The sequence below is a fragment of the Crinia signifera genome, chromosome 6 (genome assembly GCF_055691185.1).
Source record: "Crinia signifera chromosome 6, ASM5569118v1, whole genome shotgun sequence".
NCBI classification, from domain to species: domain Eukaryota; kingdom Metazoa; phylum Chordata; class Amphibia; order Anura; family Myobatrachidae; genus Crinia; species Crinia signifera.
This window is the reverse complement of record NC_139222.1, coordinates 113563083-113588534: the sequence shown is the minus strand read 5'-3', so window position 1 is coordinate 113588534 and position 25452 is coordinate 113563083. Positions and strand designations below refer to the sequence as shown.

Below are 25452 nucleotides of genomic sequence, written 5' to 3'. Positions count from 1 at the left end.
AAAAACATTGACAGCCAACTGGTATGGCCTTTAATCTACGGAAGGAACTACAGATGTGGCCAAGTACATCGTGGCTGCGTTGCGCAAAACGTGCGCTATGCAAATCGCGCATGAATCGCGCCTGCTCCTTGCGCTATAGTCCCGTTCTAGATCGCGTTATAAATGTAACGTAATCTTGTAAATGTAACCTGCAATTACACTCATTGACCACCAGATGTCACTTTTCCCAAACAGTAAAGCGCATGCGTAAAAATCTCTTCTACAAAACAGTCCGGCTGCCACGACTTTGTCCTTACTTTACGGACAGTGTTCTTGTATTTTATTCGCAGCAGCAGTTACGTACGGTTATTTATGTAACTGGTACAGAAGCCATGCTAACCTTTGCTATTGCTGGATTATTAAAAGTATTAAAGTTTTATTTTTATTGTGTGTCAGTGTGTGTTTCTTTGACTATTTTTTAACTGTGGAACTACAAGTGCCAGCGGGCCCTTTAATGCCCCGCAGGCTGGGACTTGTGGTTCTCCAAGTCCCAGCTTACGGGGGAGGCTTTCTGGGACTCAAAGTTCCACAGTAAAAGACAATAGTTTTTATTCTATTTTTTGACACTTCAATCAGCCCGGGGACCACTACACAGGGTCACCGGGGACAGCACCAGGCTTCAGCATGGTCAGGTAAATCCTGGAGGGGGGGACCCCTTTATTGGGGGGGTCCCCACTCCCCCAGGGCCCCTGGCCAGGCTGACTGGTCAGTAGGGTGATGTTTTGGCCGCAGGACCTTATCTAATAAGTGTCCCCTAGCTGTGACATTACCCTGCTGGCTGGTTTGGCCTGGGGCTAGTTCTTAAAATACGGGGGACCCCTACTAATTTTTCCCCCCGTATTTTGGGAACCAGCCCCGGACCTGGAGCCTGGGGCTGGTTGTTAAAAATCTGGGAACCCCTATTTGTCGGGTTTCCTGATTTTTTATTACCGCCCGGCTCTTTTAGCCTGGTGCTGGTTACAGCTTTATTTATTTCTCTATTTTTTAACACTGAAGCCTGCACGGATCTGACTGATCCGTGCAGGCTTCTGCCAAATACGAAAGGAAAATAAAGTGTATTTTCCTGCCGTATATTCGTGGCCGTTTTACACTAATTAGCGTCCGTATTATCAATACGGCCGCTTAGTAAATCAGGAACCACCATTCTTTTTAATGGTGATTTCTGCCGTATTCTTTAAATGGTGTATTCATTCGTATTTGTAAATACAAATACGAATGTCCCATCATTAAGAATACGAACATACTTATTTTTGGCTAGTTATTAAAATACGGGGGACCCCTACTCATTTTGTCCCCCGTATTTTGGGAACCAGCCACGGACCTGGAGCCTGGGGCTGGTTTAAAAAAAAAAAAAAAATCTGGGAACCCCTATTTGTCGGGTTTTCTGATTAATTATTACCTGCCCAGCTCTTTCAGCCTGGTGCTGGTTACGGCTGTGGGGGGGGGGGTTTAATTAATTTATTTTTCTATTTTTTTTTTTTTTACACCTTGCAGCCTGCACGGATCTGACTGATCCGTGCAGACTGCCTGTAGGAATTCGTATTAGCGGCCGTATATACGGCCGTTAATACGAATTAATACGACATCGGAGGGTTACAAAGCAGTCGTATTTGACTGCTTTGTAAATTCCCCTCCTGAACACAACTTTGCATACGACGTATGCAGTCGTATTCATTCATATCAATAATACGAATACAATTTGTTGTATTCGTATTTTTAGTAAATTTCCCCCACTGTGTTTTAGTGTAGGTATTTGATATTTATTATGTGTAAATCACAAGTTGACCTTTTAGAATGATTGCATTTGCCTTGCAATTAAAAAATAGTATGCATACATAAAACATAGGTAAAGGGGCAACAATGAAGTTTTACAACTTAACATGATGTAAGGGTTAATCTAAAGTGCTAGTAATGTGTTTAAGTGTCATTTAGGAAGTAATTGATTTAATGAAAAATAAATATATATGTTATGAGGTGACCTAATTGGATAAATGTGTGATGCTGCTGAAGCATGACTTCCGAATAGATTACTGAGGTTTGCGCAAATACACCAACTCGGTGCGTACGGTCAGATTCCCGTCCGTTCGGACGCAGTAAGACCGTGCAGAATCTTTTAGTTCCCACCGCACACGCACGTTTGGATGCAATCTGAAGACACTCCCTCTTCTTAGAGAGTCCGTCCGAACGGATGCGGACGACCTGTGGGCGTGTGTTCTTAGAATGTCCGCCGTGCGTGGCGTTTGGTCATTTCCGAAAGAACGCGCATCCCAAAGAGTCAACCAGAAAAAGGCCCTCCGGGAGAGGGTAGCCAGTTCAGTGTGGCAGGGGGCACGGCTGCTGATGGGGCGGGATGAGGGCAGGGTGGCCGGTGGATCATTCAGAGTCCTCTTGGCCACATCCCCAGCCGTGCAATGCCGTTTTTTCAGGCATTGTACAGCAGGGGGCAGGGCTACAAAGGCGCGATTCACATCATTTGCTCACACAGACCCCCCCCCATGCCGAGCGAAGGGAGGGGTCGCGGGAGATCAGCCACATTCTTATAGAAACATAGAATTTGACGGCAGATAAGAACCACTTGGCCCATCTAGTCTGCCCCTTTTTTTAAACATGTTACCTCAAACCATATTTGATCCTTATTTTTTTGTAAGGATATCAATATGCTTATCCCAAGCATGTTTAAATTGTACTACTGTATTTGCGTCTACCACCTCTGTTGGGAGGCTATTCCACTTATCTACTACTCTTTCTGTGAAAAAATTCTTCCTCCCTCTAGTTTCAGTGCATGTCCTCGTGTTCTGTTGCTCCTCTTCCTGTGAAGAATGTCTCCCACCTGTACCTTGTTAATTCTGGGAGGCTTTTCCCTCTTTCCGGGGGGACCGGGACCCGATTTCATTTTTTTTTAAAGTGCAGGACGGAAATAAACACAGTAGACTTACTCTGCTTTGGAAATGGCATTGCTGCCTATTTGTTCCGATAAAACAAGTGATGAGACCTAAAACAAAACCCACAAAAATTTAAATTTTACATTGTAAAAAGATTCATGTATTATTAACCACTTCAGCATCCCTTGTGTATTTGACAAGTATAATAACTTTACCAAAACAGTTTATGGTATGGCAAACAAAATAGTTATGACTTTAATTTACCTTTGGTTTTAGCATCAATCTCATAAGTTGACCTACCCCAAGTTCTATTGTAGGGTCATCATATCCCAGAGAATGAAAACTGTAAACATCATCCCTGGCAATGAAATATAATTACATATTAAAATATTAGTCTAATGCTGTTTATGACATCTATGACAAATTATGTTCTAGTTTTCTGTTTTTTTGCATTGAGGAATTTCAGATATGTATTTGGAAAATTGAGTAGTAATGCTCATGCATTGGTATATGCCTTGCCACTGGCTAACTATTGGGGGTCATTCTGCTTCATTTGCTACCCCGTGCATTCACAAGGGTAAGCATTTTTTTTTGCGCATGTGCATAATGATTTATGTGCATGTGCAGACTCTCTTGGCGAACGCACTCGGTGACTTGCCAGCCCGTTCACACAGAGCAGTGCGGGTAGCGATGGGCCCGGATCGTGGCCATGGGAACGCAGAGTGTTTCATGGGCGGTCCATGAAAACGATGGATGTTCCCATGGGATTGCAAGCGGGACGAGGAGTTCCAGGGGGGGGGGGGAAGGGCGGGCGGTCGGCGGACGTCAACCACCCAAGGCGTCTTTGTGCCGCAAATATAAGTCAGTCTCCACTGATATTTTGCGACCATCAAATGATTTCTCCGCCAGCGGGACATGAGAGGGGATGTGTTCTCGTGATGCAACCATGCGAGGGAATACGGTGGTGGTGGGGGGTGACAATTCAGCAGGGTGTTGAGGTGGGCCCTCGTTGCGATAAAGCTCGCAGCAACCAAAATCAGGGCCATTGTTTCTTAATCCCTTTAAAATTATATTCATCCATTATCAGCAGCTGAAAAGTAGAAACATCCTGTGAGTATGTCTCAAGGAATCTGTAAACTCCTTGCACGAGTCCATGGCAAAGACTTGATAGTGCTTTCGATTCTGCAACCTAGGTATGCTAGCACTGACTGTAAGCAGCACAGTTGATCTTCACCTAGACACTGAGATACATACAGTAACAGAACATCAGAATTTGCATAATGAAATATTTAACACCAATATATCTAGTTGCTTATACATACCTCAAAATGGTGTTGCAAAAAGGAATACAAGACAACTTACCAAGGCTCGTCTCTTTTGCCTATGCTTGATTCTTTGTTTCCTTTGGATTTTAACTTTCTATTTTGCCTTTTATCCTAGATAAGCCAACACAGAGAGAGTATACAGTAACAATAACATAGATTTTGTGAATTTAAACATATTTTTGTTTCTGACGGAAGAAACTCATTGTAAAAACATACATCAACACAATAGCTGCACAGATTAGAAAACAAAATGTATTTAGTGGTGGATGTTTTAATTTCTCTAATGTTGCGTACACACGGATAAATTTGGCAAAAGATCTGGGCTTTCCCGACCGATTGAAACTACCAATCGCTCAAATTGTCCGATTTGTTCGAATGATATCGATGCCGATGCACGTACCCGCCGGTCGTTGGTAGAGGTCGATGATCTTTCCTGCATGCAGAAAGATCACAGATCATTAGCGATGTGTACCAATCTTTCATGTGTATGCACAATGAACGATTTGGTAAAGCTGTGTGACTGGCTCCCACTCCCCTCCACCATCATTTAAGATCGATCGTTCATGTGTAATCGTTTGTACAATCGTTTACGGTACTTGTTTAGTTTCATGGCGGCAGCGGCCGTGCGTCTCAGTCCCCTTGCGGGGCTCGCTTCGCTCGCCCACGCTGCGCTCGCCACGCTATCTAAAATAGGGGTATGAACTATCTACGTTGGCATAGAGTTAATTTAGTTTATTTTAGATAGTTTGGTGAGCGCCGTACCCGGAAGTTCAAGGCGGCCATGCTGCCACCGTGAAACTAAACAAGTACCTCGTTTACTATTTGACACAAAATCGATTGTCCAGGAGTTCTGAGGAAATTGTTAAGGAGTTTGGATCGTTTGTTAAATCTTTCTGTGTGTATGCACCTTTAAGCTTAGAGGTGTCTGTGCAAACACTGATCTATACGCCAATGCTGACTGGCAGCAAGATCAAATATTTGTTTATAACCATGGGGGTTATTCTAGTCCATTCTTTCTGACAAAATCCTTCTTAGATGGACAAAACCATCTGCACTGCGGGTGGGGCAGATGTAACTTGTGCAGAGAGAATTAGATTTGGGTGGGGTTTTTCTTCAAAGTGAGATCTATATCGAAGTGTAAAATCATGCAGTCAGTATTTTCCCTGCACAGAAACAAAATAACTCACCCAAATCTAATTCTCTCTGCACATGTTACATCTGCCCCCCTGCAGTGCACATGGTTTTGTCCATCTAAGAAGGATTTTGTCAGAAAGAATGAACTAGAATAAACCCCCATGTGAGGAGGATTTGCTTCAATGTAATCTGTACATGTAGCACAGCCAAGAGCATACCTAAAAAGCAATTGTACTGCAAGTTATAAAAACAAACATGCTTCAGGTAAAAACAAACCATTTTGCATTGTTGTGACACAGCATACATATGGTAAATCTGAACTGACACCTACTGGCCTACCAAAAACTCATGCACTAGCTTGTAAATTCTCTTTAAGTTGTCAGTGCAGATATTTGAAACCACCTAGGACAGGATAAATTGAAGTAATAGCAAAGAAAATATAAAGAGAAGTCACTTGTTAGTGAGCATTTTAATACCTTCAATAGGAGCATTTCCAGCTACATGTTGATAAGGAGAGCATCTAGCCCAGGACTGGGCAACACCGGCCCTCCAGATGTTGATGAACTACACATCCCAGCATGCCTTGCATCAGTTTCAGCATGGCCACATAGCAAAACTAATGCAAAGCATCCTGGGATGTGTAGTTCATTAACATCTGGAGGGCCGGTGTTGCCCAGCCCTGATCTAGCCTTATCACCTCATTACAAGTATAGCATATGAAATCTGATTGGAGAAGTATTCTTAGGGGCAGATTAACCCAGGTCGGACCCAGATCAATGTTGGTGTAAAAGGGGTCAACCCAGGTCCAGTAACACTGGTCTCCTACCCAGGTCCTGACCAGGGTTGAACACTGGTTGGACCTGGGTTGTGGGCGGTGTAAATGGTCCCAACCCAGGTTGGGACATCTGGGTAGTGCTGAAAGGATACCAGAAGTTCTGGACGCCTTTCCACAGTGCGCAGCAGTGGCAAAAGACAGCAGCCAGGAAGGATACGGGCAGTGCACACAGAAATCATAATTGGATGCAGTATCATTTATATTATTTTTTTTTGGGTGGGGGGGGACTGGGGGGAGCACATGGGAGATTCGGTCTGCTGCTGCAGGGGAAGGGGCTGGGGAGAGCACATGGGTGATGCTGCACTTTTATACCGCTATGTAGGCTTGAGCACTGAATAATACTTTTTGAAAAATATTTTACAAAATAAACAAACCAACATTTTTCAATGCTAACTTGTCATGTCTTTTAATTTTTATTTTAAATCATTGAGGGAAGGTTGGATGGCAGTTTATCAGTCCTAAAATGGACATTTTTAATGTCATTCATAGGGAAAAGCAGTGCTGACCCAGGATCAGTGTAAATGGCGCAGACCTGGGTCCGACCTGGGTCACAGTGCTGTGTAAATGGGGTATGAAGCTGGGTCCAATCCTGGAAACTCCTGTGTTCAAAGACCAGGGTCCGACCAGGGATTTTGGTGTAAAAGGGGTATTATTAAGCTTGGAGAAGAGATAAACTGGAGATAAAGCGGAGAAAAGGCAAAAGGAGATAAAGCACCAGCCAATCAACTCCCAACTGTCATTTTCAAACACAGCTGATTGGCTGGTGCTTTATCTCCTTTTACCTTTTCTCCGCTTTATCTCCAGTTTATCTCTTTTCCAAGCTTAATAAATCTGCCCCTGAAATAGAATACAAATCTTGTTTCAAAGAGCCCAGGCAGAGATTACAGGGCTACAAACTCCAGTTGAAGTGGAGAAGTTTGTTAAAGACCCTAGCAATGGAAACTTTCAGATGTGTTGACATTCGGGACAAAAAACAAATGTGAAAAACTAGTGTCAACCTTTTGACTGTCGACCTTCCCATTGTCGACCCAAAGCTTGCACCGACCTTAAGACCCTGTCGACAATGAGTATGTTGACCATTCAGTGGTGTTGACCTAATGACTGTCGACCATAGGGTGTCGACCTAGTGAATGTCAACCTAGCATACCATAACCCCCTCACTGTAATCAACTAAACCCTAGTGATGTGATAAAAAGGTTAAGCATTTTACTAAAGCAGCTCATTTGATCTGCAAGAAGAACCACAAACATCATAACAGAAATATGCAGGATTTTGAATATAGTCACCATTTTCAATACTATAGTATGCAGAGTAACTGGCTCTGGTGATTTACTCACTCACTGACAGGATAGAGGGTTTTGCAGCAGTATCAGTAAAGCAGAGTAAAAATAAGAAATATTGGTACTTATGTAGCTATTTGCTTAGTTTTCCGCGTACGCTCGCCACGCTTCGGGCGCGGTGGCTCGATGCGCTTGCCACACTATATAAAATCAACTCCGTGCCGACATGGATAAGTACCGAAATATTTATAGCCGCAGTGCAACAACTGCAATTAGTTAATAGTGCCATATCAGATTTGACCACATTGCGGCAGCAAAACTCAGAATACAGAAACTTTAATATCCAGAGTTTGAAGGAAGAGGAAGAGCTGAAAAGCCTCAAGGAAACATAAAAATTGCCAGAGTTTATCAATTGTATAGCCAAGCACTAAGAGTCTGTCAAAAACAGGGCTGGCGGAGTAGTCAGGGCGCTGACAGTGTCTTCTTCATTGCTGTCAGCGCCCTGATTACTATGGTGCCTCACTCAGCTGCTGATTGCGGTAACGAGGACAGTGACCAGCCGGGCACAATTGGAAGAGGTGACAGCAGCCAATCAGGAGTGGCAGTGGTGGCTCTATAGCAAGGTAGTATAGAAAAAGTTAAGTTACTTGTGTTGTTTCACGGCCGCACGCTACGCTGTCAGCATAGGGTCCCCGTAAGGCATCGTAGTCACCATACTGTCCCCGCGAGCTGCAGCTCTGTCCCCAGCATCCCTGGCAAGCCTAGTGAGCGCCTCTCACACAGCAGCGGTAACCGCCAGATCCCCTGCGCTGGTGGACACCGGCAGAGAGGCGATCGTGCATACACCAGTGGAGAGGCGCTCCATCTGCCCGAGAGTCTCATACGCTTGTGCATCTCAGTAATTCGTGCGGTTGGGTCGGGCAACCCTGCCCGTGTCCGCTTCAGGGAGATGGTCAGGGTTAGGGGTTTGGTAGAGCGTGTGTTTCGTCCACAAAGGGGGGGGGGGTGCGATGCGCAAGTGCGTCTCTTGAACAATAAAGGACGCATTTGCCAGTGCTCCATATTACATACTGGCAAATTCCGCCGTTTCAAAACCCCACTATCCATGTCAGCCTGAAGCGTGGCAAGTGCAGCGAGCCCCACGAGTCCCCCCCGATCTGTTCATACCCCCACTATCCACGTCGGCTTGGAGTTGAATCTATACAGTATGGCGAGCGCAGCGAGGGAAGGCGTAAAACGAGCCCGAAGCTTGGCGAGCCCCAGGATGGGACGCGGAATACACGTCAAGTAATCCGCTGCGCTCACCACGCTTCGGGCTCGTTTTACGCGTCCGTTCGCCACACTTCGGCCTCAGTGGCTCGATGCGCTTGCCACACTTTATAAAATCAACTCCACGCCTACGTGGAGAGTGGGGGTATGAACAGGTCGGGTGGACTCGTACCGCGTGTGCTTGCCACGCTTCAGGCTGACATGGATATTGGGGGTGTTTTAGGAACACATTCACACCTGTCAAGACAGTCAGGTTAAAAAAACAGGGAAGGGGGGTTAGTGGCCAGAAGAGTCACTATAGAAGCTATAGTGGTGCTAGGAATTTTCACAAATAAAATGGATATTTGAAAGAGAATAGACTGCTGCTTCTTATACAGGGTGTGTCCCCTTAAGTTGCAAGAAATAGAAATACAGGGGACCCTATCCTGACAGGTTAAAAAAACTCTCAATGGTTCCCACACAATGTAATAAAAGCTGACAACGCTAACTGACTACGCTAACGCCGGTTAGGCGCGAACGTACACACAGTCGCAGACACAAGCTGACTACGCTGGGTGCGGGAACACAACGTTGATGCTGACAGTTATGCTGACTACGCTGGCTGCGATGCTGACAGAGACGCTACGCTGACAGCTGTCTATGCTGGTTGCGGGAACACAACACTGATGCTGACTACGCTGGCTAGATACACTACGATGACTACGTAAGTGCCACTGTGAAATTACACAAGTGCCAAAGTTAATTATACATGTGGTAATAGGGGGCTAAATACCGCTTCCTTTACTAACCACCTGGTAAGCTGTTTCCCCAACCACACTAGGGGGGAAATTTACGAAGATCCGAGTTATATTTCACACGGATGTTGCTATGGGAAACCAATCAGATTCTATCTATCATCTTCTAGAACATGGATCTTCAAACTGTGGCCCTCCAGATGTTGTGAAACTAGATGTTCCAACATGCATTGCCACATTTTTTCCTATAAGAGCATGCCAAAACTGTCAGGGCATGCTGGGACATGTAGTTCCACAACATCTGGAGGGCCACAGTTTGAAGACCCATGTCCTAGAAGGTGCTAAATAAATTAGAAGTAGATGCTGACTGGTTGCCCATAGCAACATCACATGTCAAATAGAACTCCCAGGGGAGGACACAGAGACCAGCCATGATTATGCTCTTATTTTATTCAAAGGTGATGGCATTGCTCTCACTGGTTCGCAGCTTTAAAACAGTTCCAGAATAGGAATATAGAGGTTGGAGACAAATTGTAAATAATTTCAATGTCCCGAACAAAAAATCTATATCGGCTATTTAATACAAATATAAAATACAAAGTTATTTTAGTGTACAGCAAACACTGTGATTTTCTTTATGAACGGACAGGTCAGTAAGGATTGATGCATACCTCTTATTACATTCGGTTGAGTTTGTATTTTTAAGAAAATCATTAAATAAACGGATTAAAAAAACAAACTTACCTTCTTTGTTTGAGTGTTGCTTTTACTTAGAATTTGCCTGAAACATGACCATAAAATCAAAATAAGTTTTAATCCCAAACTATATACAGGCTATTATTGTTGGCTTTTGCATGTAGGACTCTGCGAGACTCATTCTATGGGAGGTCCATATTGAAGAGAGGGAGGTATAATTTTTTTCTGCAACTCACAGCATAATGGTTTGGATGCAATGTTGTGATAAAATGAGCATCATTATGCCCCCTTCACTTCCTAACAAAAGTGGATCGAATGTGTTGCCCTTTATCTTGGGAGAACTCCCTCACATTTGTGTGCCTCCCCTAAAATTCAGGGAGAATGGGCTATATGATATAAACTACGCTAAACTAACTTCCAAGGACAATGGATTCAAGTGTTAAGGGGCATACACACGGAGCGATTTTGTGCTATATTCTAAGCAATCTGACTAGATTGCTTAGAAAGTAAGCACAGATCGCTCCGTGTGTATGCCCCAAGAGAATAATTATCTCCTGCTAACTAAGTCAGTGCATGCAGTCAAAATCTTGCCAAATTGCTTAGCAAGTGAGTGCAAATCTCTACGTGTGTACAGAATGAGATATATTGATCGCAATCTCTCATTCTGAACCACTACCCGGCCTTTTTTGCTTAAGCAAAATCACTTAGCAAAATCCCTTAGCACAAGTCTGTGCATGTGTATGTGCTCCCCATGGGAGATCTGGACACCAGGAAACAATATGTATCAAATATGCCCCCCGCACCTGGTGTCCCCCCTCAAAGCGCAACTCCCCCACGCACTCCAGTTTTACCCTCTGCAACCACTCTCCTGCAGTCCACTTCCCCATGCGTCTCTGTCCACCAGCAGCACCGCTTCTCCCCCCCCCCCCCCCCCCCACACACACACACGAGAGCAGTGCCAGCAGCATGCTTCTCCTACTCGCAGCATGACTTACTCCTTCCTGCTACCCTCTAAACCAGGGGTGGGGAACCTTTTTTCTACCGAGGGCCATTTGGAAAATTTGAAAACCCTTCGGGGGCCATATAAAAATGATCAATTATCGGCGTATACGCGTGGGCATTATACACAGGGCAGCGGCATATACATGTGGGCATTATACACAGGGCAGCGGCATAAACATGTGGGCATTATACACACTGGCAGCGGCATATACGTGTGGGCATTATACACAAGGGCAGCTGCATATACATGTGGGCATTATACACAAGGGCAGCTGCATATACATGTGGGCATTATACACACGGGCAGCGGCATATACATGTGGGCATTATACACACGGGCAGCGGCATATACATGTGGGCTTATAGTTACACACTGGCAGCGGCATATACATGTGGGCATTATACACAAGGCAGCGGCATATACATGTGGGCATTATACACACGGGCAGCGGCATATACATGTGGGCATTATACACACGGGCAGCGACATATACATGTGGGCAGAGACACCATAAAAAGTGACAGTGTGGAGGAAGGGGGGGGGGGTGTCACCCCCAAACAGGTTAATGTGATTATGTCTGATTATGAGAATCAGATATAATCACATTAACCTGTTTGGGGGTGAATCCAGGGGTAAATGACAACCCCTGGATGTGTCAGTCACTGGGGAAGGGAGGGTGAGAGAAGCAGCATTGGCGGGCGCGTCTTCTGCACATCTCCCCCGCCACCCGCCCGGCTATATTACCGATTAATCAGCTGCCCGCCCGCCTATATAACTGATGTATCAGCCGCCCGCCCGCCTATATTACTGATGTATTATCATCCGCCTGCCCTCCTATATTACATACCAGGCGCCGGGGATGGCTGCTGCTGCTGCTGCCGCCGGGGAGATGTGTAGAAGACGCGCCCGCCAATCACAGTGGCTGTGAAGGGGATGCGCCGGCAGTGATTGGCGGGCGCGTCTTATGCACATCTCCCCGGCGGCTGGTATGAAATATAGACGGCCGGGCGGATGATACTTCTGTAATATAGGCGGGCGGGCGGCTGTAATATAGGCAGGCGGGCGGGCCGGACATACTGGGTGCGGGGGCCGGAGGTTCCCCACCCCTGCTCTAAACCCTCCCAAATCCTAACTGCCCCAGCACCTGATGCATCCGGATTAAAAGAGGTTCCGGACCATCAGGTGCCTGATAATTGAAGTTGTACCTGTACTACACAGATAGGGCATTGAGATGCAAGTCAAACACACTCCTTTTAGTTGTGTCCAAAATGGACTCTTACAAGTATCTAATGCAGAGTACACTAGATGATTCACTCCACAATATCGTCAGCTATTAACGCAAAACCTGTAGGCAAACGCATATGCACTGAATGTTGTTCAGTGAGGTCAAGCTACATGCATACAGTTGTTGACAATATATTCAAAATTGATCTGCATGCACAGGCAACGGAGGACATAGTTAACGACCCACGGGAAAGTACACACTAGGCGATATTATAAAGAATATCACTCAGAAGGACCAGAATGAACAATACGGTTTAAAATATCACTTCGTGTGTATGGGGGTAAGATTTGTATTTTATGAAGCTTAGGGGGTTATTCAGGTTGATTCGCAAGGCTGCGAATTCGCAGCCTTGCGAGTCCACCAAACCTCGCCCGGCGAACGCACGCCCCCCCCAGCAAAGTGCGGCTTCGCCCGCACAGCAGCGAATGGATGTTTTGCATAAACATCCATTCGTTTTGCTGGGGTGTCCGCCCACATCATTCGATGGTCACCGACCATCGAATGATGTTTAGCGTGCACGCATATATAAGTGACTTTTCAGTTGCGTATATATGCGTGCACGCTGGCGTGATATGGGCGGGCAGCAGACATCCGGTGATGTCAGCTACCCCTCCCACACACCCGCGTCACTGCCTCATTACCATGAGAACTCCCAGCGTTCTCATGGAAACGCCCATGGAACGCTGGGCGTTCCCATATGGTAATGGGGCAGCCCGGCGCTCCACGCCCATCTCCGCCCCCCCTCGCTGCCATGGGTGCGTGCACCCGGCGACCCGAAAGGTCGCCGTGGGTGCACGCACCATGCGCCTGCACATGCGCAGAAACACGCATGCGCAGACGCACATCGGTACTGCGTGCGAATGCGCGCAGTACCGATGCAATCTGAATAAGGCCCTTAGCTTCAATAGGTATGTGCTTATATGGTAATAACTGCCTTCTTGTTCATGGAATGTGTAGATGTGTTCTCATAAACTACTGCTGAAGTCACACAAAGGACCCAGGCGACTCCGGTTGCACAAGTGCCTTTTCTGCATGAATGTAAGACTTCAATTGCAATGTAATCATGAGAATAAACTGATTCATTTGATATATGACACATATTGGTGTGTGACTGATTCTGAAGTTATATACAGTATGCTGTTATGATGCAGCAGCTATAGCTTTTTTCATGCCAAGTTCAATTGTGCGCTGCATACAGATTCTGCGGTACTCTTTACCTAGAAGGGCGCCCATCGCGACCATCGAATGCACTAAAAATCGGGTGCGACGCGATGGCCGCGATTTCCCATAGGGACCAATGTTAAAAATCAGATTGGACCCAATTTTAGTGTTCAATGCCTCAATGCCCGCGATTTTTACATAGGAAACAATGTTAAATGGGCCACAGAGCCCTAATAGTCACCGTGAACTCTGAAATGGCCCCCACAATTGTTAACGCCACCCCACGATCAACGTCAACCCGAAGCGTGGCGAGCGCAGCGAGCCCGCGAGGGGCGGCGGTACGCGTCCTCCGACCTTTTCATGCCCTACTATCCACGTCGGCGTGGAGTTGAGAATAGAATAGTGTGGGGTACTTGTTTCCTATCTGGGCGCCCAGGTTTTCTACGTACGGCACCGTACTGAAATCGGATCGCATCGCATCGTACACATACACGATATTGAACGATGCGATGCGATCCGATTTCCCATAGGAAACAATGTGAAATGGCTCAATTTTGCCAAATTATAATAGGAACAATAGTAAATGGGCCAAAAACACCCCTGAACATTGAAATGTCCCCCCAAAAGTAGTTGACGCCACCCCGCCATCAACGTGAACCCGAAGCGTGGCGAGCGCAGCGAGCCCGCGAGGGGCGGCGGTACGCGTCCTCCGACCTTTTCATGCCCTACTATCCACTAGGGCGTGGAGTGAGAATAGAATAGTGTGGCGAGCGCAGCGAGCCACCGAGCCCGAAGCGTGGCGAGCGCAGCGAGCCCCGCGAGGGGACGCGGATACCTTCACAGTTATACGCGTCCCCTCGCGGGCTTCCCAGGTGTCCATGGCGACGCGGACACCTGGGAAGCCCGCGAAGGGACGCGTTTACCTGTGAAGGTATCCGCTGCGCTCGCCACGCTTCGGGCTCGGTGGCTCGCCACACTATTCTATTCTCACTCCACGCCCTAGTGGATAGTAGGGCATGAAAAGGTCGGAGGACGCGTGCCGCCGCCCCTCGCGGGCTCGCTGCGCTCGCCACGCTTCGGGTTCACGTTGATGGCGGGGTGGAGTCAACTACTTTTGGGGGGACATTCCACTGCTCTGTGGGTTTTTTGGGGGTTTCTGGCCCATTTACCATTCTTCCCTATGCTGATTTGGGTAAATTGATCCATTTAACATTGTTTCCTATGGGAAATCGAATCGGATCGCATCGCATCGTTCAATATCGTGTATGTGTACGATGCGATGCGATCAGATTTCACTACGGAGAATAGCATGGTGCGCAATTAACTTAGTGGGCGCCCAGATAGGAAACAAGTACCTAGTGTGGCGAGCGCAGCGAGCCACCGAGGCCCGAAGCGTGGCGAGCGCAGCAAGCCCCGCGAGGGGACGCGGATACCTTCACAGTTATACGCGTCCCCTTGCGGGCTTCACAGGTGTCCGTGGCGAAAAGCGGACACCTGTGAAGCCCGCGAGGGGACGCGTTTACCTGTGAAGGTATCCGTGTGCGCTCGCCACGCTTCGGGCTCGGTGGCTCGCTGCGCTCGCCACACTATTCTATTCTCAACTCCACGCCGACGTGGATAGTAGGGCATGAAAAGGTCGGAGGACGCGTACCGCCGCCCCTCGCGGGCTCGCTGCGCTCGCCACGCTTCGGGTTGACGTTGATCGTGGGGTGGCGTTAACAATTGTGGGGGCCATTTCAGAGTTCACGGTGACTATTAGGGCTCTGTGGCCCATTTAACATTGATTCCTATGGCCAAATCGCGGGCATTGAGGCATTTAACATTAAAATCGCGGTCAATCACCGTTTTTAACATTGATCCCTATGGGAAAATCGCGGTCATCGCGGGTACCCGATTTTAATGTACCCGCGATTTACCCGCGATGGCCGCGATTTTTTACCCCCGATGCCCGCGATTTCAATCGCTGGCGCCCTTCTAGGTAAAGAGTACCGATTCTGCTTCTCCACCTAGCCCTGTCCCCAATCCCCGACTGATGCTAATCGGGATATTATCTGTAGTCTGTTAGTTTAAGGAGGTTGTCCAAAAATGCAATCCCTGCAGGGCAAGGACTTTCATATCTATTGTGTTGAACTCTATTAGGACTTGTGCTGACATATTCATCCCTTAACTAAATACTTATGCATGCTGCACTCGCAGTGCTCTCACAGGTCCATGCACTAGCATAAAACCCACAAAGCTTCATGTGATGCCATCATAGTGGACAGTAATGAAAGATCCTGACCTTCACCCTTAAGGAGCACAAAGCCCCCAGTTTAATCAACTCTCTCTGAAAAGATCCTGGCCTTGATGAGTTCAGTAACTAGTTCCATTCCAGCCATAAATGCACTTTCTAAAGGCCCCCATACACTAGCCGATTTTGGTCAGATTTCAGCCAGATCAGTCGGATCTGGCCGAAATCGGACCAAAATCGGCTAGTTTTGATGTCCCCTCAGATCCGATGCGCGGTCCCGTGCGCATCGGATCTGCGTCGGGTGGTCGGACCTGCTGCACGTCCGACCACCCGACTTGGGACCTAGTGGGGCGGCGCGGCGGTGGAGGTAGCAGGGGGGGCTGGGGACGCTGCGGGGGACACAGGCGGCATAGAGCCGGGCAGGGGGAGCCGGCCGGGAGCTGTCAGTAATGAATAAAAAAAAAAAGCCCATACAATGAATGGGCGGCCTGTGATTGGCTGAGCGCTCTCTCAGCCAGTCAGCAATTGGCTGAGAGAGCGCTCAGCAGCCAATCACAGGCTGCCCATTCATTGTATGGGCTTTTTTTTTTTATTCATTACTGACAGCTCCCGGCCGGCTCCCCCTGCCCGGCTCTATGCCGCCTGTGTCCCCCGCAGCGTCCCCAGCCCCCCCTACCGCCTCGCCGCACAGACGCTGTCCCCCCGCAGCGTCCCCAGCAGCGGGGGACACAGACGTGTCCCCCGCAGCGTCCCCAGCCCCCCCTGCTCCCTCTACCGCCTCGCCGCACAGACGCTGTCCCCCGCAGCGTCCCCAGCAGCGGGGGACACAGACGTGTCCCCAGCAGCGGGGGACACAGACGTGTCCCCCGCAGCGTCCCCAGCCCCCCTGCTCCCACCAGCTCCCACCTCTGTAGCCCCCCCTGCTCCCCCGGTTTTTTACATATGATAAATCGAGACGATTTATCACATGTAAAAAATGGCACATCAAGTGCCAATCTAATCAAGCTCCCCCGGGGAGCAGCCGGGGAAGCTCAGGGGGAAGTCGGGGGCGACTTGTCCTAAGGACAAGTCGCCCTAGTGTATGGGGGCCTTAACACTCATTTCCTCTTCCCAGGCAAGGGAGGCATTTGTTTCCATTATCCCTAAGGAAAGTAAGTACCTGACCCTGCATTCCAGCTAAAGACCCATCTCCCTGCTCAATAATGGCATCAAGCTGTTGGAAAAGATGGTGGTTCAGGTTTTCTTTGATGTAGGTCTTTCTTTCTTTCCTTATCATAATTCTATCCCTGTACAACAAACTGTGTGCAAGGATTAGCGTGAACAACATTCTTTTGTATCCCTTAGACATTTCCAGCATTACCCAGCAGAGGTGTGCTTTCCTCGTTTATTCTTGTAACCCCCTCCTTCTCTTCCTCAATCCCTATAATATTCTAATTTACACCTTGTGTACAGTTTATGTTGTTTGTATATGCTAAATCATAAAATTGGAGAAACATTTTAGTTCAGAATACCTCACTGACATCTGTTCTTGCTTTTTTCTTAAAGCCTCTTTAGAGTATTTGCTTCCTATTTTGCTAATTAGTGACTGTGCTGCATCTGGAAGACCTTTGCCCTTTTCTTCCTGTGAAAAGCAAAATTGTAAATGAAAAATCTTTAGAATGATATTCAACATGTTAATATTTATTAACATATTCTATATTTATACATGAGTCTCGTATTTATAATAAAGGCTAGTTTGGCTTTAATGATTATGTAGAACGTTCATTGTGTATTATCACTACATGGGGTAGTAGCATTTAAATTATTTAGACAGACACTCTTTTTATTATGGTCTGCCAGTAATAAAAATGGTTTAAGTTAAAACCATTTAATACGTCCCAGCCTATAACACCTCAATCCCTCCAGCCAGCCTGCCAGTAATACATCGTTAAAGTCAGCTGGTGCTGTATACACCTGCAAAAATACACTTTAATACCTTTGCTGTGGAATACAGGAAACATGAATTAGTACAATCATGCTTATCCGTACTGCAGACGGGAACAGGAACCACGAGCAGCATGCATTCCATTCCAGAAAATAGAGTGAATAACTGTGCTAATAAAGGGCATAGAATGGAATTTTTAGATGCTACTGTACCGAAAAGGTGTCCTGCCTTTTTGGTTCAATATTAAAATAGAGTATAGTACAGTGCAGTCCAGGGTATTTATCTGTATGTGTGAATATTGAAATAAATCTAGTGATCAATGTTGTTGTATGATAAATACTGTTTGGTTACAAGTTTGATGGATAAGCCAGAATACTTAGAAAATTTAAATGATCAACTCTTAAATGTGGAGAGGTCACAGGTGTTTGTATATCAGCAGCCACTTGTATGGAGGATTGCTAGCCTCCAATAAATATCGATATGCACAGGATATGTGGAATAATTAGCGCAATGAATTTGAGGGAGTGCAGCCTACTACAACTAGAAAGGAGGTACACCACCTCCTAGGTATACTGGAAACAAACAAATTTAGTTGTAGCCAGGCGCAACTTCTTCAAAAAGATATTTAAACCACCATATAATTGGACAGGGGTTTATTAGATTAAAAACAAGCAAACAAATACAAGATACAAACAAATTCTTGTGGACATCGGACTTGGATCGACAATTTTCGAGGATAATTATACAATTTATCTCACCATCAACCGGTGCTGCGGTGGGCTATTACTTCAGGCGAAGTCTCTGCGGCACCACCGCAGAAGGCTTGGTTCTTTGGATAAGATCCTCAAATCAGGTGCAGGTGCAATAAAGTGCAGGTGCAAAGAAAGTGCGATCCCAATAAAGTGTCCAAGTGTCCAGGTAAAGGGGTTTATTCTAGTTCATTCTTTCTGACAAAATCCTTCTTAGATAGACAAAACCATGTGCACTGCAGGGGGGGCAGATGTAACATGTGCAGAGAGAATTAGATTTGGGTGAGTTATTTTGTTTCTGTGCAGGGAAAATACTGACTGCATGATTTTACACTTCAATATAGATCTCACTTTGAAGAAAAACCCCACCCAAATCTAATTCTCTCTGCACAAGTTACATCTGCCCCACCCGCAGTGCACATGGTTTTGTCCATCTAAGAAGGATTTTGTCAGAAAGAATGGACTAAAATAACCCCCAAAGTGCAAAAAGCAGGTGATTGCACTGAGTGGAATCAAAAGATGTGTCCTTAAAAGCAGGGTCAGCAACGCGTTTCGGAGACACGCCGGTCTCCTTTTTCAAGCTGGGTATGGACACATGTTGATTGTACAGCATATTTATACCTACTTCCTAATTTGCCCTCCAATGAGGAATCCGCGATTTTCGCGGGCCGCAAGTGCCGTGCGTTCCACACGGCACTTCCGGCTTGCGTTCCACCTGGTCTGATGCGATGAAAGGCATCAGCGAGTGGATTCTAATGTTACTTCCGCAACTTGCGCTTACCGGAAGTGTCGTGCGTTCCACACGGCACTTCCGGTTTGCCTTCCTTTTGCTACACAGCAGTGCAATGAGTCGGAGGCAGCTTATTGATCTTATTACACAATTTTTACACATATTTCTTATTCTTTGTTGTGGCGCCTCTATTCCCATTGGCAGCTTTTCTTCTCTGTGTTCGGTGGGGCGTCTTGGAGATTAACTTCTTTCCTTTCGTCTCCGTCCGCCATTTTTCTTAAGGGCAAGTTTAAGGGCACATGACAGGAATACTTCTTTTTCCGAGGTGGCTCTCCTCATATTACCGGTCTGTGCAGTACTTCATTCCTGCATTGTCCATCCCTAATTACCGGGAGAGCCAACCTCATTGCTTTATTATTTCTTTTTCAGTCATCGTAGGTACATACAAAAGATATAATAAATAGAACAATATTAAATATAAAATCTCTTAATAAATGATTACATTAAAATACTACTATAAAAAGATTACCACAAAAGGATAAAAGAAGGATAAAAACACTGATGATAAATTATTCTAAAAACCACTTCAATTCAAAATCAGCATTAAGACCATTTGGGCACAAGGTATCTAAAGTAAAAATCCGTTTCATCTCATTCTTAGCTAGTCTCTCAAGATCTCTGGTCCTCCAATTACAAGTTACTTGTTGGATTCCCAGGAATCTTTTAATTGCTCCTTCACATTTGTTATGTTGTTTAGTGAAGTGATCAGACAATGGATGGGTCATGCATCCTTTTCTTATATTGTATACATGCTCGGCCAATCTTAATTTTAGGTTTCTTGTGGTTTTTCTTATATAAATCATGTTGCACTCACACTCGAGCATGTAAATTACATTCCTAGAATGGCATGTAATAAACTGATTGATTTTGTGCCTTTTACCATTGATTTCAAATGAAGTGGTCTTTTTCTCATAGCCATTTTTGTTAGTAGTTTTGCACATGAGACATGATCCACAGCGGTGGAATCCTTTGTTTCTATCACTTCCCCCAATTTTTTCAACCAATGCACTTCTTACCAGAATGTTTTTTTAGCGAAGGAGCTCTCCTGTATATGAAATTTGGTTTTGGAGGCATCACTTTACCTAAAATAGGGTCATCTAGGAGAATACGCCAGTTTTTCCTCACTATATTCTCCACCTTTTTATGGTGGGCCCCATACTGGGAAAAAAAAGGCCCATTCTGTGTGCTTTGAGTCTTTATGTTGTTGGGTATCTTTTTGTTTGATTTTCAGCAAATCTGTTCGGCTCATTTTGTTTACCTTTTCTTTGGATTCCTGGAGCCTGTCATGAGTATAACCTTTTTGGAGGAATCTTTGGTTTATATCAGTTATTTGTTGTTCTAGTACTTCTGATTTAGTACAGTTCCTTTTTAACCTCATATATTGACCTATTGGGATGCTATTTAGCCATCTCTGGTGATGTTCGCTGTTAATTTCAATATATGAGTTAGAGTCGGTCTCTTTCCTGTAGGTCTTTGTATGGATGGTCCCAAGATCGATATATATTTTCAAATCCAAGAAAACCAATTCAGATTTGCTGATATTAAAAGTAAGTTTTATGTTAAAATCATTGGAATTTAAAATTTCACAAAATTCATTTAAAAGACTTTCATCTCCCCTCCATATGAATAAAACATCATCAATAAAACGCCACCAGGCTACCAGGTTCACCCCCTCCGCCAGCCTGTTATCTACTGTGCCTGTTTCCCAAAAGGCCATGAACAGGTTGGCGTAACTAGGGGCAAACCTGGTGCCCATGGCTGTCCCCTTTATTTGGAGGTAATAATTTCCATTAAAATAAAAATAATTGTTGTGTAAGATAAAACATATTGAATCAATTATAAAATCTTGTAATTCTTTCGAATATTCACTTTTTCCCAGAAAAAAACGTATAGCTTCTTCTCCATTTTTCCAATCTATGATTGTGTATAGTGTGCTGACGTCTGCACTGACTAATACACAGTTATCGTCCCATATTATGGGTTCCATTTTTCGTAAGACATCACCTGTATCTTTAAGAAAGGATCGTGTCTTTGAAACCAATGGCTGTAGATAGAAGTCTACTAAGGCCGATAGGTTTGATGTTATGCATCCTGTTCCTGTGATAATCGGCCTTCCGGGGGGTTTTGTTAGATGTTTGTGAATCTTTGGCAATATGTAAATTGTGGGGGTCGTGGGATTTGAGATATTAATGAAGTCATATTCTTCTTTTGAAATTAACTCATTTTCCATTGCTATTTTGGTAAGCTCCTGGAGTTTTTTTATTATTGAAGTGGTGGGATCACTTCTGAGCTTTTTATAGGTTTGAGTGTCATTTAATTGTCTCTCAATTTCCTTAATGTAATAATTTTTATTCATGATCACGACCCCTCCCCCCTTATCGGCGGGTTTGATTATAACATTGTCCTTTTGTTTTAATGCCTCAATAGCTAACCACTCTTTCTGAGTGACATTTTTCTTCTTTACAGTTTCTATTTTTATCAGTTCCTTCGCAACTATGGAGTTGAAGCAGTCAATGCTTCCTCCTTTTACGTGTTTTGGATAAAACTTTGACTTGCATTTTAGGCTGGTGTTATTTTTTACACCCTCATTCTCAATAGTTTTAGTTTCTGTTTGGCCCGTATTTTCTTTTACCAGAAAGAATTTTTTTACACTTATTTTTCTTACAAATTTCTGCAAGTCAACAAAAAGTTCAAAGGGGTTAGCTTTGGCAGTAGGTGCAAATTTTAGACCCTTTTTTAGGATTTGAGTCTCTTCTTTAGATAATTCAATATCACTCAGATTGAAGATTTTTCCTGTTTCAGTAATGAAACTGAAACAGGAAAAATCTTCAATCTGAGTGATATTGAATTATCTAAAGAAGAGACTCAAATCCTAAAAAAGGGTCTAAAATTTGCACCTACTGCCAAAGCTAACCCCTTTGAACTTTTTGTTGACTTGCAGAAATTTGTAAGAAAAATAAGTGTAAAAAAATTCTTTCTGGTAAAAGAAAATACGGGCCAAACAGAAACTAAAACTATTGAGAATGAGGGTGTAAAAAATAACACCAGCCTAAAATGCAAGTCAAAGTTTTATCCAAAACACGTAAAAGGAGGAAGCATTGACTGCTTCAACTCCATAGTTGCGAAGGAACTGATAAAAATAGAAACTGTAAAGAAGAAAAATGTCACTCAGAAAGAGTGGTTAGCTATTGAGGCATTAAAACAAAAGGACAATGTTATAATCAAACCCGCCGATAAGGAGGGAGGGGTCGTGATCATGAATAAAAATGATTACATTAAGGAAATTGAGAGACAATTAAATGACACTCAAACCTATAAAAAGCTCAGAAGTGATCCCACCACTTCAATAATAAAAAAACTCCAGGAGCTTACCAAAATAGCAATGAAAAATGAGTTAATTTCAAAAGAAGAATATGACTTCATTAATATCTCAAATCCCACGACCCCCACAATTTACATATTGCCAAAGATTAACAAACATCTAACAAAATCCCCCGGAAGGCCGATTATCACAGGAACAGGATGCATAACATCAAACCTATCGGCCTTAGTAGACTTCTATCTACAGCCATTGGTTTCAAAGACACGATCCTTTCTTAAAGATACAGGTAATGTCTTACGAAAAATGGAACCCATAATATGGGACGATAACTGTGTATTAGTCAGTGCAGACGTCAGCACACTATACACAATCATAGATTGGAAAAATGGAGAAGAAGCTATACGTTTTTTTCTGGGAAAAAGTGAATATTCGAAAGAATTACAAGATTTTATAATTGATTCAATATGTTTTATCTTACACAACAATTATTTTTATTTTAATGGAAATTATTACCTCCAAATAAAGGGGACAGCCATGGGCACCAGGTTTGCCCCTAGTTACGCCAACCTGTTCATGGCCTTTTGGGAAACAGGCACAGTAGATAACAGGCTGGCGGAGGGGGTGAACCTGGTAGCCTGGTGGCGTTTTATTGATGATGTTTTATTCATATGGAGGGGAGATGAAAGTCTTTTAAATGAATTTTGTGAAATTTTAAATTCCAATGATTTTAACATAAAACTTACTTTTAATATCAGCAAATCTGAATTGGTTTTCTTGGATTTGAAAATATATATCGATCTTGGGACCATCCATACAAAGACCTACAGGAAAGAGACCGACTCTAACTCATATATTGAAATTAACAGCGAACATCTCCAGAGATGGCTAAATAGCATCCCAATAGGTCAATATATGAGGTTAAAAAGGAACTGTACTAAATCAGAAGTACTAGAACAACAAATAACTGATATAGACCAAAGATTCCTCCAAAAAGGTTATACTCATGACAGGCTCCAGGAATCCAAAGAAAAGGTAAACAAAATGAGCCGAACAGATTTGCTGAAAATCAAACAAAAAGATACCCAACAACATAAAGACTCAAAGCACACAGAATGGGCCTTTTTTTTCCCAGTATGGGGCCCACCATAAAAAGGTGGAGAATATAGTGAGGAAAAACTGGCGTATTCTCCTAGATGACCCTATTTTAGGTAAAGTGATGCCTCCAAAACCAAATTTCATATACAGGAGAGCTCCTTCGCTAAAAAAACATTCTGGTAAGAAGTGCATTGGTTGAAAAAATTGGGGGAAGTGATAGAAACAAAGGATTCCACCGCTGTGGATCATGTCTCATGTGCAAAACTACTAACAAAAATGGCTATGAGAAAAAGACCACTTCATTTGAAATCAATGGTAAAAGGCACAAAATCAATCAGTTTATTACATGCCATTCTAGGAATGTAATTTACATGCTCGAGTGTGAGTGCAACATGATTTATATAGGAAAAACCACAAGAAACCTAAAATTAAGATTGGCCGAGCATGTATACAATATAAGAAAAGGATGCATGACCCATCCATTGTCTGATCACTTCACTAAACAACATAACAAATGTGAAGGAGCAATTAAAAGATTCCTGGGAATCCAACAAGTAACTTGTAATTGGAGGACCAGAGATCTTGAGAGACTAGCTAAGAATGAGATGAAACGGATTTTTACTTTAGATACCTTGTGCCCAAATGGTCTTAATGCTGATTTTGAATTGAAGTGGTTTTTAGAATAATTTATCATCAGTGTTTTTATCCTTCTTTTATCCTTTTGTGGTAATCTTTTTATAGTAGTATTTTAATGTAATCATTTTTAAGAGATTTTATATTTAATATTGTTCTATTTATTATATCTTTTGTATGTACCTACGATGACTGAAAAAGGAATAATAAAGCAATGAGGTTGGCTCTCCCGGTAATTAGGGATGGACAATGCAGGAATGAAGTACTGCACAGACCGGTAATATCAGGAGAGCCACCTCGGAAAAAGAAGTATTCCTGTCATGTGCCCTTAAACTTGCCCTTAAGAAAAATGGCGGACGGAGACGAAAGGAAAGAAGTTAATCTCCAAGTCGCCCCACCGAACACAGAGAAGAAAAGCTGCCAATGGGAATAGAGGCGCCACAACAAAGAATAAGAAATATGTGTAAAAATTGTGTAATAAGATCAATAAGCTGCCTCCGACTCATTGCACTGCTGTGTAGCGAGTGGAACGCAAACCGGAAGTGCCGTGTGGAACGCACGACACTTCCGGTAAGCGCAAGTTGCGGAAGTAACATTAGAATCCACTCGCTGATGCCTTTCATCGCATCAGACCAGGTGGAACGCAAGCCGGAAGTGCCGTGTGGAACGCACGGCACTTCCGGCCTGCGAAAATCGCGGATTCCTCATTGGAGGGCAAATTAGGAAGTAGGTATAAATATGCTGTACAATTAACATGTGTCCATACCCAGCTTGAAAAAGGAGACCGGCGTGTCTCCGAAACGCGTTGCTGACCCTGCTTTTAAGGACACATCTTTTGATTCCACTCAGTGCAATCACCTGCTTTTTGCACTTTACCTGGACACTTGGACACTTTATTGGGATCGCACTTTCTTTGCACCTGCACTTTATTGCACTGCACCTGATTTGAGGATCTCATCCAAAGAACCAAGCCTTCTGCGGTGGTGCCGCAGAGACTTCGCCTGAAGTAATAGCCCACCGCAGCACCGGTTGATGGTGAGATAAATTGTATAATTATCCTCGAAAA

The 25452-nt window shown here is 44.4% G+C and overlaps 1 protein-coding gene across 1 annotated transcript in view; it reads right to left on the bottom strand.

Annotated features, from left to right (window-relative positions):
* SYCP2 (synaptonemal complex protein 2) overlaps window positions 1–21692 on the bottom strand; it is a 113043-nt gene extending 91351 nt beyond the window's left edge. The window contains exons 1-6 of the mRNA XM_083150084.1: window positions 20595–21692; window positions 17385–17494; window positions 10243–10279; window positions 4284–4357; window positions 3222–3279; window positions 2976–3031 (exon numbers count right to left, since the gene is read on the bottom strand). Of these exons, the coding sequence (XP_083006210.1) occupies window positions 2976–3031; window positions 3222–3279; window positions 4284–4357; window positions 10243–10279; window positions 17385–17494; window positions 20595–21692 (1433 nt within the window). The remainder of the gene's footprint in view (window positions 1–2975; window positions 3032–3221; window positions 3280–4283; window positions 4358–10242; window positions 10280–17384; window positions 17495–20594) is intronic.
* Between the last annotated feature and the right edge of the window lie 3760 nt (window positions 21693–25452).